General features: G+C 50.0%; 2 protein-coding genes across 4 annotated transcripts in view; one reads left to right on the plus strand and one right to left on the minus strand.

Annotated features, from left to right (window-relative positions):
* Nucleotides 1–200: 200 nt before the first annotated feature.
* LOC119112806 (E3 ubiquitin-protein ligase RNF113A) lies at nt 201–10,063 on the minus strand. Of its 3 annotated transcripts, none has more exons than XM_037237092.1 (8): nt 10,039–10,063; nt 8,739–8,885; nt 7,944–8,011; nt 6,964–7,052; nt 6,421–6,544; nt 5,758–5,974; nt 2,219–2,402; nt 201–894 (listed from the first exon to the last, which is right to left on the minus strand). In XM_037237092.1, exons 2-8 carry the CDS (start codon nt 8,842–8,844, stop codon nt 714–716), a joined length of 969 nt encoding a protein of 322 aa, XP_037092987.1. In that variant the 5' UTR covers nt 8,845–8,885; nt 10,039–10,063; the 3' UTR covers nt 201–713. The 3 variants fall into 3 exon arrangements, with proteins under 3 accessions (XP_037092987.1, XP_037092986.1, XP_037092988.1); XM_037237091.1 differs by having other exon boundaries at nt 8,739–8,897; nt 10,039–10,058; XM_037237093.1 differs by lacking the exon at nt 10,039–10,063 and adding an exon at nt 9,007–9,081.
* Nucleotides 10,064–10,576: 513 nt separating this feature from the next.
* Nucleotides 10,577–15,428, plus strand: part of LOC119111481 (histone-lysine N-methyltransferase 2C-like) — a 49,562-nt gene continuing 44,710 nt past the window's right edge. Inside the window, 5 exon segments of the mRNA XM_037235298.1 lie at nt 10,577–10,815; nt 13,660–13,793; nt 14,305–14,473; nt 14,777–14,800; nt 14,837–14,980. Of these exon segments, the coding sequence (XP_037091193.1) occupies nt 13,661–13,793; nt 14,305–14,473; nt 14,777–14,800; nt 14,837–14,980 (470 nt within the window). The 5' untranslated portion in view covers nt 10,577–10,815; nt 13,660.

Genomic DNA, 15,428 nt, shown 5'->3' on the forward strand with positions numbered 1-15,428 from the left:
CCAAGAATTTGCTGCTATGGTAGGCTTATCATGCAGCCTATGAAAGTTGCGTGATATGCACCACTTTAGGAGCATGTCATGCATTCATACCTGCAACATATGAAGCGTGGGGTTGTGTACAATGAATGTGTCTCAGTTACGAACCAACATTCTTGAAGTACAAACAACGCGCAAGTACGCAGCGCGCCAAAACAACTAGATCATTGGCGGGCATTCTTTTCCCTTTCACATGCGTCTAGTACACGAGCAGAAAACGAACCGGATCTGTTTTTGGCGGATGTTTTCCTTCCAGTGCAAGTCGGACGACGAAAATGCGTTTGTACACCATGCGAGTTTTTGTAAACCCACATGCTTGCATCAGCCCAGTTACGCATGATGTGGCCATTCACATTCAACATTTGTCATACATGTGTACATTCTACCCCGGTATGATGTACAGCAGGCGTAAGACAGTAGGAACATACACGACCCAACTCCTCGAAAGAACGAGGAAACACAGACATTCTTCATAGACAGACCGCATGTCTAACCTTCATGAAAAGACAAACAAACCGTGCAGCACTGATGTCTGATGGTAAATGACCCCGACACCAGGCCTCTGTGACAACATCTAACATCAGTACAGGATGCGCGACAAGCCTTAAACCTCGTTCAATGACATTCATCACAATTCATAACCCCCATCAGTCACGTCGCCATCCGCTGTTCAATCGTCACACATCCTCTCCATCACCGTCACTGCTCACGTTCTGTTTAGACTCAGACCCCTTGAGTTTGTCGATGAGCTCTTTGGCGACATTGAATACTCCGTGAGTTTGCACACCACAGACGAAGCAGCGCTTTGATTTCTTGTACTCCTTCAACGCACAGCCTTCGCAGAAGTAGTGTTTACACCTGGGAAAGGACACCGTGATCACCACATGACGATACGCATCACAGTCCCGCGCGGCACACCCTCACGATGGAACGGCACGAGGGATGTCGACAGTCCCGTGGGGTATGATGGGTGCTGCTACCAAAGACGGTGAACACCAGGAAGACCAGCCCGTCCTACGCCTTTGTCACATCCCGCTTGGTCGTTCTACGGATCAGTTGGAGGTTGGTTCACTTTACTCCGATAAGTTTGCACCTTGCTTGGGCCGGTGACATTCTACAACTCGTGGGCATGGGTCGTTTGCTCACGATACCCAACTTAACAAATCACAGAACCAGTATTTAATGGCCAATGATAGCGGCGGCATTTCGACAAGTTTGCTTCCAAGAACATCTCGGGTGCTTGGAAACATTCATGCGCAGCAGAAATCCAAGTTGATAGTGCTTTGGCGGGTGTTACGAAATTATTTACCGTAACTGGTAATATCAACCAAATCTGACCATGTTCTAGCCAAAAAAGTTTTCGGAAAAATATGCTGAAAGATAGCCAGCCCGCACGGCGAACCACTCCATATTGGTAGTGGTGACACGTGCGGCGTCCAGCTTAGGCCCATACTTTCGCACGTGCCATTCCCAGGAGCAGCGTGCCAATTTCCTGTCGCTATCACACCTGCTCACGAATATTTGCATGACATCTGCCCATTTATGCAAATCGCATTTTTGCATTCGTACCACTAACCAACCACCCAATACCCAAACACGTTGTCTTTTCCACGGGCGCATCCGTGGTCGCGCGTCCGATTACCCTTTGTCGCAGCTTGGCACCGGGACAGCAGCCACATGCCCTGTTCCAGGCTAAGGAAGCAGACATTGCTTCAAATTAAGCCGAGCACCTCAAAAACATGATAGTGAAACTAGCGCTGAACGCTAAATGTTCTCCACCCGCGGTACGTCGCCCGCTGTCACACACGAGCATGAGGCATTGCTGCTCCCAGGAGCTGACCTGTGCCGACAATTTCGTTCGTTACGGGGAAGTTTGTCTCCTATCGTCAGTCACTCGTTATGTGCGTGCCCATCTAAGACGCAAGTCAACGCGCCGCTCAAAACCATGTTTCAAAAATCGCTAGGGTGAGCGATACTAGCTGTAATTCTACATAACCACCATTCCTGCAAAATATCACTAGCTCCCAGTTCTCTAAAACATCATTAACTCTCACCTTTAAAATACAAGCGAATAATCCCTTCAAGGATAACGCTTTCTAATATCCATGATTCAAACTACCCCCTCCCCTCCCCACAGTCCATTTTGCGAGGGCATCCCATCATACGCGCCATGGACACTCACTTCGTGACGACCGGCTCTTTGAAAGACTCGCGACATATGAAGCAGCGAAACGGCAGGTTGTCCTCATCGTCGCTGATCTCGTAGTTCTCGTCGTTGCTGGCGCCGTACGTGTTGTTGTCCATCTCCCGCTCCAGCTGCCAGCCAAACTTGTAGTCGGTGCGGTCGTGCATGAAGATGCAGGAGTCTGGGAAATGTCGCTGCTTGTAGTGAGTAGTCCCAACCGACCTGAACACGCCCTCAGGGCGGGGCCTGTCGCCAAGGATGGCAATGGTGCATCACTGTCATACGTGGTGCGGGCATCACGCGGTGAGGAACATCTGCTTCATTACGTTATCATAAAACATTGTTGCCAGAGTAAACAGTCTCCTTTGAATGATAACGAGCATTAGGACAGGATCAACGAACACAAATGATCTCCACAGCTAAAATAATGGGTCAATTGACACAGAAATGCCGTCTGCAGATGCGTAAGACTTGTTCTTCGGACCACGACGCTCAACGTTGCGCTGCGTCACTAATCGTCCCTGATGCGAGGCAGCGGCACGTGCCACAGCCAATTACAGAAATCCTGGCCAACTTGGAGCTGTTCCGGATTTACATGCTCCATACGTGGACCGTTGGGGATCTATTCCTGACGTCATTTATTTCAACTGCCATTCGCTCTGTCCGTTACAATTCGATTGCAAACTATTTTGCCTTAATGGAATCAAATACGGCACTGCAAGCCGATGGCACTAACTCCAATTCACCCACGCGAAAGTCAAAACGTGTCAAAATTGCAGCGTAAAAACAGTTACGAAAACTTGGAAAACTTGGAAAACATCGGAAAGTGACACCTTTTGTTTCACAACCCGAAATTTTTTTGGGGGGACGTCAAATCACACGCCAGAAACCACACTCGTCCGCGGTACTGATTTGCTTTACTGTACTGTTTTACCCACCGGCAATATCCGTAAGTTAACAGCACCCAGACATCCATAAAGTCGAAACAACTTCGGTCGTTGGTTTCCTTTTTCACTAGACATATCGAAATCGAAAGTCATTGGACGGCTGAATGCCAATGGAAACTTAATTCAAACAGACGTAACAACTCACAGCATCTCGCACACCCGATTCATAGCTCTATCATCTGGTGCAAGCATATCACAAGCACATCTCCAAAGTGAATTTCGATTGTCATTGATTTAACTACATGCCTTCATAAACAGTTTCACGACCACTTGCAGTCGCTACCACATGTGACAAGTGATGCAACAACGCCAACAGTGGCCATGTCTGTCCATTTAAACAGGCCGAACGCAGATCTCGACATCAGACAAACGGCTTTGCGGTGAGTCACTTAAATGCTCGAGTCAGGTTCACTAGCGTGACAGAGCTGTTGGCGCTCACGATGTCATGATATGGTTCTCTCAACACCTTTCGAACGATGTTAAAATTAACGCGACTAGTTCGTTCAGCATCTGTGGCAACGGATAGAAGCGATGAATCTATTAACGGTGGCGCTTGGCAATCGCTTGTCGTGCGAAATGGCATACCATGAATTCAGAATGAGGCTATTCTGAGCCACGCTATGCGATATAATCGCGATCCCCGTCACATGAAAGGGACGTGCCGGAACCGGCACTCATCTATCACATAAAACCTGCACGGGCGTCGGTGGAGGAGTGCAACTGGCGACCAGCCGGCACTCATCTATCACATAATGCCTGCATGGGCTTCAGTGGAGGAGTGCGACTGGCGACCAGCCGGCACTCATCTTCCACATAATACCTGCGCGGGCGCCAGAGGAGTGAAGCGAACCACTCACTCCAAGGGCCCGCCCGAAATCCAAACAGTAGCGATGAGCCCTCGGGCATAACACTTATGCCCACAACGGGCGATGGTCAGCCGTCGGCAGCGACGAGCGGGCCGCCGCCGCCAGGCCTGACCGGCGCGTGCTGGGCTCGTCCCTGAGGGCCCCATCGGCCCCATGGCTCCATGGATAACGCCCCCCCCCCAGGCCCCAGGCCCTCCAGGATGGTGGTCATCAAGAATCTCTAACGTGAACCGAAACCCTTCAACTTGCGGATAAGTACGCGCTCAAAACTAGAGTGAAGCAAATCCATAAATCAACACCTCGTTGGCGGCACAGGGCCCGCTGGGCGCAAAGGCCGGCCACTGGCGCCGCGGCGTGGCCGGCGCCAGTGGTAGCCGGCCAGCGGTACTGCTGCCGCCGCGCAGTAGCCGGCCCACTGGCGCCGCGGCGTGGCCGGCCTGCTGGCGCCGCGGTGTGGCCGACCTACTGGCGCCGCGGCGTGGCCGGCCTGCTGGCGCCGCGGTGTGGCCGACCTACTGGCGCCGCGGCGTGGCCGGCCTGCTGGCGCCGCACAGTAGCCGGCCCCGCTGGCGCCGCGCCGTGGCCGGCCCGCTGGCGCCGCGCCGTGGCCGGCCCGCTGGCGCCGCGCCGTGGCCGGCCGCTGGCGCCGCGCCGTGGCCGTGACCGTCGGCCGACCCGGAACGTGCTGGGTCTGGTTCCAATAGTCCGCAAGTGTAACAGGCATGGACATGCCAATGGAGAGACACGTGGGCCTTGCCAATGCAAACAGCAAAGCAAAGCAAAGCAATCCGGCTGTGACGAAAATTTGCAGACGATGGTAAGTGAGAAGTGCAATGAAATTGGATTACAACTATCTGGATTCGTTACTGCGCGGCGTTACACGCACCGTCTGACTACCAGCTCTTGGGTCCAACAGCTTTAGGCTCTGATGCTGAATAGGCCCAAGTGGTTACTCCTAAAGTTTTCGTAAGCTTCGGCATGAGTAGTGCGTACCTCGGAAAAAGCTAACCGAAGATCTGCTGATTCTGACTGATTTAGCATTATTCCTAGAATTGTGTCACTGCACAATTAAGTTCGAGCACTGGGCTGTGGCTCCCCGGTTTGACCGGCACAGACCGCTGCGACGGTCGCCGATCACGACATCAGCAGTGCGAGCGGGTCTCAAGGCGACGTCACAAGTGGCCACAAACGCCTGGCGATAACAACTACCACGGATGCCACTCCCAGAATGTTTTAATGCACACAGGTGCCGCAGCGCGGTGGACATTACTGGCCTCGCGCAATCCACCAGCGTTTGCCGCGCAACCGGCCGCGTCAGGAGGTCATGACGCTCACCTCTAAAGCCGCAGAAGCCGGTCCCGAACCCCCAGCAGCCGCCGTGGAACCAGAACGTCAGGAGGCCATAGCACCCACCTCCGAAGCCGAAGAAGCCGGTCCCGAACCCCTGCAGCCGCCGTGGAACCAGAATGTCAAGAGGCCAAAGCACCCACCTCTAAAGCCGCAGAAGCCGGTCCCGAACCCCCTGCAGCCGCCGTGGAACCAGAACGTCAAGAGGCCATAGCACCCGCCTCCGAAGCCGCAGAAGCCGGTCCCGAACCCCCAGCAGCCGCCGTGGAACCAGAACGTCAAGAGGCCATAGCACCCACCTCCGAAGCCGCAGAAGCCGGTCTCGAACCCCAGCAGCCGCCATGGAACCAGAACGTCACGAGGCCATAGCACCCACCTCCGAAGCCGCAGAAGCCCGTCTCCTTGAAGTCCTTGCAGATGTCGGGCGCGTAGTCCCAGCGGACGGTGGATCGGATGTTGGAGGGCGCGCGGATGGGGCCGTGCCGCACGCCGCCGCTGCTCGCGTTGCCCTGCGGCGTGTCGCGCTTGGAGATGTACTGGGCGTAGTTCGCCTGGCCCCGGTACACCTTGTCGTCCGCCTTGCCCTCCAGTTCCTGGCGGCGCGGGCGGCGTCAGCGGAGGAACAGAACATCGGCCGCGGGCATCACATGTAGCTGGACTATCAGGCCAGCTAGGCTTCCGGGTAGAACAGTAAATGGGTGCTAATGGCAACATGGTAAGGGCCCAGTTGAAAAATTCGCTGCTGAATACGCTGGTTTTCAGCACAGCTGGCATTAATGTCATCGATTCAAGGCATTGCAGTACAAACTTGACACCCGTCGGTTCACAAAAACCAAAACTTAGTCTTGAGAGTAAGAAACTCACACATCGGCCGCATGAAAAGGCTCCATATTGACCACATCACACCTGGCACTGCGCTCTGCAAAAAAGCTGTCACGACGCCACCCCAGGTCTGGCTCCGCAGCCGCACCCCGTCGCCTAACGCCAGGTGCCCGGGGGCCCAGCCCCGGCCGCTCGTCGACCCTGTTGATCAGCCTACCTTGTTGACGGCCATGGCGCGCTCGAAGATGGCCTGGTCGTCGCGGTCGCGCTCCGTGTCGATCTCGACCGTGGCCGTGGCGCCCATGTCATGCGGGCCCTCGCGCGCCGCCGTCCGCTTCGACCTGACCGCAAAACGGCGCACAGATGCACGCGCACGCACTGCCATGGCGAACGTCGGGTGTGACAGCACGGCACGGTACAGTACAACACGGAAGAACATGACAAAGCGCAGCACAGCACAACACGGCGTGGCACGGCCGGTATGGTATGGCACGGCACGGGACGACACGACCCGCCCGCACGGGCCACGACTAGCGTGATACGCAGCCTATAGAGGCCGCATCATAGGGTGAAAAACGTACGTGCTTGCTGTGGTGATACTTGAAAAATAGCGTGGCATGACTAATGGATGAACCACAATCTAGGTAAGGACTGGATGACATGCAAGCACACATACACATTTGGTTAAATGCAAGACACTAATTTAAAAGCTTAATCAACTACCCTCGCGGCCAACCGTATGCTGTAAGAGAACACCTACCTATAGGATACTCCCACCTTGTCCTCATCACTTGAAGAGGCATTGTCCACCTCACCCCTCGGTGTCCCGGCGGCCTTCGCAGTTTTGGACTGAAAATATGACAAAATGACGCAGCGTTAAACCGACTGCCTCGCGGAAACTTCAGTGCCTACTTCAATAGCTACAATTCAACTAAAAATTTAATCTGATGCAGAGGTATGTAATGGCATCTGCAAAACCTGCCTGTTGCTAAGACCATTAACAACCTAAACAATTAACATCAAATGCATTCTGGCAAAATCGGTCTCCTTTAAACATGACAGGAAAACCAATAATGTGGCACAGCCCAGGGCCTCACAGATGCGTAACTACAGCATGGTTCATTGCCTGCAGATCTTTGTAACCCCAGTTTGCCTAAAAAGTAACTTTATCTTTTTCTCCATAACCATGCACTACATTGCGATGACCTGAAAGATACAGGTTTCTGGATTTGGGGACACTTCAAAAACGGAGGTCATTTCTAAGACCGATATAATGGCCTGAATGCAAAAAGCTCCACAAACATGAACCCATCAGGGACTGTCCATACCTTACATTATGCAAGGGGGGGGGGAGGATTTTTATGAAGTATAACTGATGCATAAAAGGGGAAGTGCTGAAAAGCTCTATGTTACACTAAGGTATGGTTGCAAAATCATGTTAAGGTCATTTCTTAAGTTTCAAAACATTAACCTGAACTATGGATAGGCCCTTCTCATGATAAGCAACATGTCTGTCTTCACTCTGTACCTCTAGCCCAATCAGAGGGGAAAACAAACATGATCTTTTCAGACATTATACTTGCCATCATTTTATAGCATGGATGGTCTTTCACCCAGCATTTCCATGCTTAAACCCATTAAATCAAAACATTTATATCTTAAGGAAATCCATGCAAACTTTATTAAGTCTGTACTACCAAGCATCTAAATAAACAAAACCTTTCAAAATATTTCACCTACCGTCTGAAACATCGGATTTCTAGCAGTCTTCTTCTCAATTTTCAAAACCTTTGTATCGTCATCACTGCCTGTAAAAACAGATGCCAGTTAACATATTTGGACACTGTATGCCCACCAGATAAACATGACATGAATCATGTATCCAAATTCTGGTGTACCAGATGCCAAACATGTAAATAAGGTTCTCTAGAGATGTGCCAAAACACAGGCACATATTCTACTTCACAGCTCTCAAGCATGGCAAGCACATTCTCAGTGACATTTGGTTTCACAGATCCAAATGCATCAGGGACAAATGACAATGCAACTTGAAGTAATTATCCATCTGGAGTGTGTTATAACATCAGAAAAATTGCCCATTTGCCAAAACTGGGAGCAGCCTTAACTTTTGAGAGATATTGAGGACAGACCTCAAAAGGTGGCCACTCAACATGCCACAATATTGTGATAGACATGGATACATTAAAAAGCTATTCAGTAATAAACTATACTGTTTTTTACTAAATCTTTGCACTGTTTCAGAAGATAGGAATCATGGCAAATCATTTCCAGTCAAGGGACTTCACAGTCTGCTGAGATAGCATGAACAATGTGATACTGTGACAATATCACCCCTTTTACACCTTCCCTGGTGTCCTAAAAAATCATCACTTGTAATAAGGTAGCAGATGTGCATTGTGATGCATCCATAATGAGCTAAACTGGATGATAACAGTGCTTAAAATGCTGCATTTTGTGATAAAGGAAATGGGGGGGGGGGGACATTTGGTTTCAAGAATAAGGATTTTAACTTACTGTGCTCATCTGATGCCTGCCTCTTTCTGGCTCTGAATTTCTGCTTTCCTTTCTTGAATGAGAATGCACAAGGTCCCTTTCCAGAAGCATGGTCATCATCTGCCATGCTGGAGCATAGGAAACTGGGCAAAAGCCTTCCCCTTAGATCTGAAACAAGTCCTGGAAAATTCAGAGTTTCCTATGAAAAATGTTCAGGCCATCATGTAATGGGTGTGCAGATCCATCTTGAAGCACCATTTCATAAGTAACACAGCGAAGGAGATTATACCTGTCCTGTGAGTTTGGTTTCTCTGCCCTCACAGCTCAGTTTGTTGGTAGCCTGACTTCTGATCCAGCAAGCAAGTTTGACCAGGGGTTTCTCCAAAGCACTGGAGCTAGTAAGACTAAATTCATGTGTGGAAAACTAAGAAATGTTGATTTGGTATAAACTGTGCCATAAAACTAAACAGCTTCACATCACATGGCTTTGTGAAGCCATGCACTGTTGGTCATGATTATTTTCAGACTTGGCATTACCCATGGAGCTAATGAAATCAGATTGATTGGCACATAACAACAGTCATGCTGGAAAAACAAATTGATTTTTAATGTGCTTTTATGTTACTACTCTCAGCATATTTTTCTTATGAGATATGGACTGAACAGGAGTTACAACCATCCCAGCCAGGGCCAATCATGGATTGACCTGGAGGACCCAGGCCAAGTGAATAGGATGGCAGACCTGAACCACTGGGCATTTCAACTTTTGGTCAATCACATTTGTTATAACCAAAGGCAGGCAGTGAGCAATATCTGCACAGGCCATTGCAGTACCAGTATATACGGCAGCTATTACTTTTACATACTGCTACCCCTTTGCCTGTGAGTGTCAACATATTAGAATTTCAAAGGTTCATCCATTTTAACTATCATATTGACTGATTTCTATGACATTTGACACCTGTATGTCAAAAATTGTGATGTGTGAGGAATTGTATGGCAATACCACAAATCAGTCCTTGGGACAGCAAAAATAGATGTAAGTTCACACACTACGCAATACTTCTAGTGCCAAAAATTCCACTGAACTCATATTACTGTAAATTACTTCGGACAGCAGTGTGATACTCCATTGATATGATGCCTTTGAAACACAAATGCACCCCTTGGAACATCATAAAACATGCAGCTATCATGGCAAGCAGGACAAGTGGGACAGGATCTACCACACTAAACGGAGCCGCGTGGAATGCAACGCAAAGGAAGAAAGACACCGCTGATACCCCCGCTAACCGCTCGATGCCAAGCCTCACACACTCACCCCAGAACCCCTCTGCAATCGGCTCCGACACGACCTCCACCGACCACCCTCTGGCCTTGACAAGAAGGGCATAGCGCTGCAGGAGAGCTTGAGGGAGATGGGAATGGGGGGGGGGGGGGGGGGCGGGGGGTAAGGGGCAGGAAAATATTTTTGCAACATACGATTAAAAAAGGAAAAATACAGCTTCAATATCAGTTCCACTTATTCTCAAACTTTTGGACTTAAGTACTACCTGGCAAATTACACTTTTTATCCATACGTAGCTCATTCGAGTAAAATGTTGGAAAACCATAGCCGCATAGTCTTAGATACCCACCAGAATCTTACACAATGGAAATTCAGACGCAAATTACATTTTATTCGCAATTTTACGGACTTCAACAGTTAATTAAAATAAGTAAGTTAGACTCATAATTCTTAGAGCCATCCGCATGGTTGGGAGTGCTCAGCTGACGGATTTAAGTGGGCTTCGTGATTTTACCAGCCTTGGATTGAGTAATTGATCGAAGACGAAGGATGCGCGACGCTGCGCCTCAATAGCACCTTTGTTGTGAGATCACGTAAAAGTGTTGGAATGCCACCGATTGAGGTTGTAGTTTGCGATATGATGGTTTTGTTGTGTTGACTGCACTGCAAGTGCTGCAAGCGATGGGGGTTCAGCTCTGAGCAATGCAACTGCTCATTGAACTGTCGCGGGTTTGTCAGTTCCAAGCACAGGTGCAAGTAAATATGCTGACTGATCAAGCTCTCTTACTCCAGTGATAGTGGAGTCCAAAGGTATGCCTCTGAAAATATATTAATGGTGGTGTCACGTGAGCAGTTTCCTATTCAAGGTTTGACTATTCCCATTCAACCCTAGAAGCAAATTTCATATGCTCTGTGCCTTTCAGTCAGCAAGTGATATTAGCAATTTTGATGGGATCTGAATTATGGCCCACCAAATTGTGTGTGTTCTGTTTTAGTCCTCAAGTTAGGCCTTAGAGGATTACAATGATAGAGTGCTACAACCCAGATGCCTTAAATTTGCATGCTCCCTTACATATGCATGCACTGCTTATGCACTGATCATGAAGCATAGTATTGCATTACAGTGTCTTATCTGACCTCACCTTACTATGGCTTATGGTGATCAGGAATTTGAAGATAGCTTGGCATGTTGATTTCAGTATGTTCAAGCTCTTGTTCAATTAATCTGATCCCATATTTTAGAAATCTGGTTGTGACTTTGATGAAATGGATAGCCCCTGCTGCTTTGTGGTTCAATATATTGCAGCCTTGGGATAATGATTCCAGTGATATCCTATATTTTGGCATCTCTGTTCCAAGTCAAAAATTTTTCCTCATGTGGGGAAGGATTCCAACTGCCCCACGCATCTTGTCAACATCACTGCCAAAGTTTGCATGTTGGAACATTTGTAGGACATCAAAGGTGGGTCAGGAAGTTGAGCCTCGCAGGAAATAACTGATGTCTAGCTTCTGGACCCAGTTTTTCAGGAGGAACAGTCTAGTGGGTTTGGTTTCCAAATTCTTCTATTTCCCAGGTTTGATTCCCCATTTCCTGAGGTGCCTGCACTTCCTGCTAGGGTGGGATGAAGGCAACACAGTATAGTCTCAGCAGCTCTGTGGATTGTGAAGCCCAAATAATGAGGAGGACCCAGAGGCTGCTTGGTCACCATGCCCAATCAGCAGATGCCTACACTTTGTTAACTACCAAGTCTATTGTGTTAATGCCTCTATAGGGACATTAAGTCTCAAAGTATCAGCTTTAACCTGGAAGACCTTGGTGATATAAGGCCAAATATGATTTGAAAGGCTAGTATAGAGCTGCATAGAAGGGTTGATTATCTCATGAAGTACAATGCCAGTGCCAGAGGTTCAGCATGATCATGACATCATTGGACATATTAGAATGTGCTTGTCTTTCACAATCATGTGCGAGGTTTTGTAATAGGATTGGTAGCACAACTCAAAAATGTTCATTGAACGCCTAGAGTAGCACACTGCAAGATACCAGATTTCTTCCACAAAGCTGAACAACATTACATGTTTTTGAGCTATTCATTATTACATGGGTACCTCCAATGTTTAATTGTCTAGGCATTCATGCACAAATCAGTATGTGTAATCAATTGCTAAGGATGGTAGGGTGCATTGAATTTGAAGGGGTTGCTATTTGAACATGCAACTGCTTTCTGCCAACTTGTAATGCTGTGTTGATGTGCCATGGAGTAACAGCTGTCCCAGAGATAGGATGAGACCTGGGTGTGGTTGGGATACATTATGTCTCCTCATGTTTCCATGAATAATTGTGGAACATCATGGCAAAAGACAACATCACATGGTCGGTACTGGATAGGACATAAGGTGATTGGAGAGCGCAGAAGTAACTGTGTCATGCCAAAAATTTTGAGAAATGACATCATTTGTACTGGTCCAGAACTCTTTTGTTAACTACCATGGCATGTTTGGATATATTGGATCTATTAACATATTTTGCAGCATACTTTTTTAGATCAAAGATGCATCCTTCAATTACATCTCATTATTCACTTCCTTCCAGCATCAATTCATGTAATCCACACTTACCTGCATACTTGTACACCAAAGTGAACATTGCTTTTTGTACTGACCTTTGCCTGAAGTTTTTGTAAGGCTCTGTGACAAACCCTCCCAATTAAGTCAGCCACAGGGCTATGCTAGGAACATCTCAAGAAGTGAAATGGTCAGATCAGCCTTTTTTGAAGAGACTCTTCATTTATCTCTATGGGGCTAATACTAAGCTTGATAACTAGAAGTGAAAGGTTCTATGCCCCATGCAAAGTTTCTGCACTTAAAATCAGCTGAGTCACCTGTTTTCTGTTTCATATGAGTAACAGGTGGTTGCCAAATTTGACATTTTCTTTCTGCACACTTGCTTGCGAAAGGTCTTTTACATGCTGCCCTAAATGAGGCAGGCTGCTACCTGAACTTACAGCAGGCTCAAATTGTCACTGGACATATGCTAGCGTAATGGAGATATGTGCTAAGGTAATTATGTCGGAGAGTTCAATGTTTTAATGGGCTTACTGACTGTCTTTGTAATTCCCCATACTTATAGCAGTAACCTCCACACAAGTGGTGAAATATGCCTCACTTGACCTGGTGGCTAGGTGATAAGAGTCAGAAGTGATTATTTTTGTTAGTGTTGTGTAGATGGCATATTTTTGTGCACCATATGCCTGGTTTCACATCTTTAGCAGCTATGGTTACAAAGTTCTGAGAGCACTTGTTGGTCCTTGAGACTGCCTGTCTGTCCATCAGTAGAAAATGTGCCAGCACTGTGTCATTCTGGTGCCAGGTGGTCAAGATCTGGGCCTATTTCTGATGTGTGTTCCTTGGTTTCTTTGTACATCATAGATTTTACATCCCCATTTTAATGAGAGCTAAATGGTGAGACTGTGGTAATATAACAATGTTGCAAGAACATCCTGTTTGACCAAATAGTTTGCATGCAATGTCTTGAAAACATCACAGCATAACTTTAGGGGAATGTGCTTCTTGCTGCTCAGTAAACTGTGTGTCAGTGTAAGCAATAGTCCCAAGGGTGAAGCATCAGCTGACCATGCCAGGCTGTGTCGGCAGGATGTCAGAGGACCAGTCGGCGGCGGCGGCGGCGGCGGGCGGCGGCAGCGGCGGTGGCGCGGACCGGGCCCGGCCGCCCGGCGACATGCTGGCCATCAGTGTCGCTATCCCAGACGCCGCCGCCTCCGAGCTAGGTGCGTGCCGGGCTCGGCGCGCCGGTCGCCGCCGGTGACGGCCGGCGCCGGAGCCGGCTGGCGCTTGCGACGGGCACGCCGGTCCGGCCGGGCCCGGTGGACCAGAGGCTTTTGTTGTTGGCAGAGGCTGCTGTGCATGGATCCAGGTGGCGTTTTGGTTGTCTCACCACATATGGGCAAGGCTAATGCTGGAACACCCCACTCCCTTGGTTTTGGGGCGTCACATAGCCCTAATGCACATGTTTCAATATGTGCATTAGGGTTTGTTTGTGGAGGAATCGGTACGTCAGATTTAGCGAAGTTTTTAAGGTTTTGAAAATGTTTCTCGTGCAATTCAACGTTCCTTTCCGTGTAGGCCTCTAACCTCCCTAGATGGCCATTCTCAAACTTAAACATTTCACGGTGGCCGAGCGCGGCACCCCAGCCCGAACCGACGCTGTGCTCGGCGCCGCGCCCAAAACGCCTCAGCCGGCGTGTCCGTGCGCATGACGCCTCCGTCGCCGCGCCGCAGACTCGGCGTCGACCACGCCCGCCGGCGACGAGGGTGACCCGTTCCACCAGCCGGTGGGCCATCTGTCGCCGGGCGCGCTGCGGCGCGGCCCCGGCCGGCCGCGCAAGGACACCGTCAGTCCGGTCGACCAGCGCCGCACCATCGGACTGAAGCTGAAGCGACTGAGCAGGTGGGCTGGCGGCACCGGCCGCCGCCGGCAGGGCTGACCTCGCTGGTCAGCCGCGCTGCTCGGTCTTGTCAGGCGCGTGGTGGGCTTGTGTTGCGTCTTGTCGGCGATGGCTGATGGTCTGTGTGAGATGGTTTACACTGTCTCCAAGTGGCCGGTGCATGTGGGGGCGGATACTGAGACTGCCCGTCAGATCTGGACGGGGCGCGTGGCGGACGCTCACGCCTCTCCGCCTGTCGCCCGGCCTCCCGCCGCGCCGCTCCGCGTGGTGGGCCGTGCTGGCGTCTGACAGAGCCTCGTCGACAGCGGCACGTACGTGCGCGGCGTGCCGCGAGGGCCGCGCGGCCGACGCAAGTCTGACCTGCCGTCGCCGCTGCCGGGCTCGGTGGCCGACCCGTGGGGTGACAACTCGCGCGACGCCGAGGACGACTGCTCGGACACCAGCTCGGTGCAGAGCTCGCTGGACCGCTCGGCCAGCCTCGACGAGTCGCTCGTGTTCCAGGAGCGCTGGTCAGTCGGCGCGGCACGGGCCGGCCGCAGGGGAGCTCGGCATCCGTGGTCACGGCGGGCAGGGTGGGAAATTGGACTGTAACTAGTACCTGCTGTTGAAGGGAGGGTGGCAGGGCAAGAGACACTTGTGTGCTCGTTGCGATCACAATTTGGCCGGACATCATCTTAAGTAAAATGGCTGTGCTGTATATAGGTATTAAAGTGTGCTGTATATAGGTTTTAAAGCAAGTCTTCTTGAATTCTGGCATGTAAAATGGCGCGAGTTGTGTCGTGAAGATAGGTTTTGTGACTGCGATTAACCTGCCTCAAGCTCCAATATTTGCTGAGCGAGCTGCCAGAACTGAATCCACTGAAATCAACAGCAAAACAGCCACACCGCAGACACACCACGCCCGCCTGGAGAGCGGCCAGATGTCCGGCGTACGCTCACACCCACTCCGTGCGCGCT

The sequence above is a fragment of the Pollicipes pollicipes genome, unplaced genomic scaffold (assembly GCF_011947565.3).
Source record: "Pollicipes pollicipes isolate AB1234 unplaced genomic scaffold, Ppol_2.1 Scaffold_7261;HRSCAF=8764_pilon_pilon_pilon, whole genome shotgun sequence".
NCBI lineage: Eukaryota > Metazoa > Arthropoda > Thecostraca > Pollicipedomorpha > Pollicipedidae > Pollicipes > Pollicipes pollicipes.

Coding starts and splice junctions, on each gene's coding strand:
- LOC119112806 (XM_037237092.1), bottom strand. CDS start 8,844: ATGGCAGATGATGACCATGCTTCTGGAAAGGGACCTTGTGCATTCTCA. Junction 8,012..8,738: donor GCAGGCATCAGATGAGCACA/GTAAGTTAAAAT, acceptor CTGTTTTTACAG/GCAGTGATGACGATACAAAG. Junction 7,053..7,943: donor GAAATCCGATGTTTCAGACG/GTAGGTGAAATA, acceptor TCATATTTTCAG/TCCAAAACTGCGAAGGCCGC.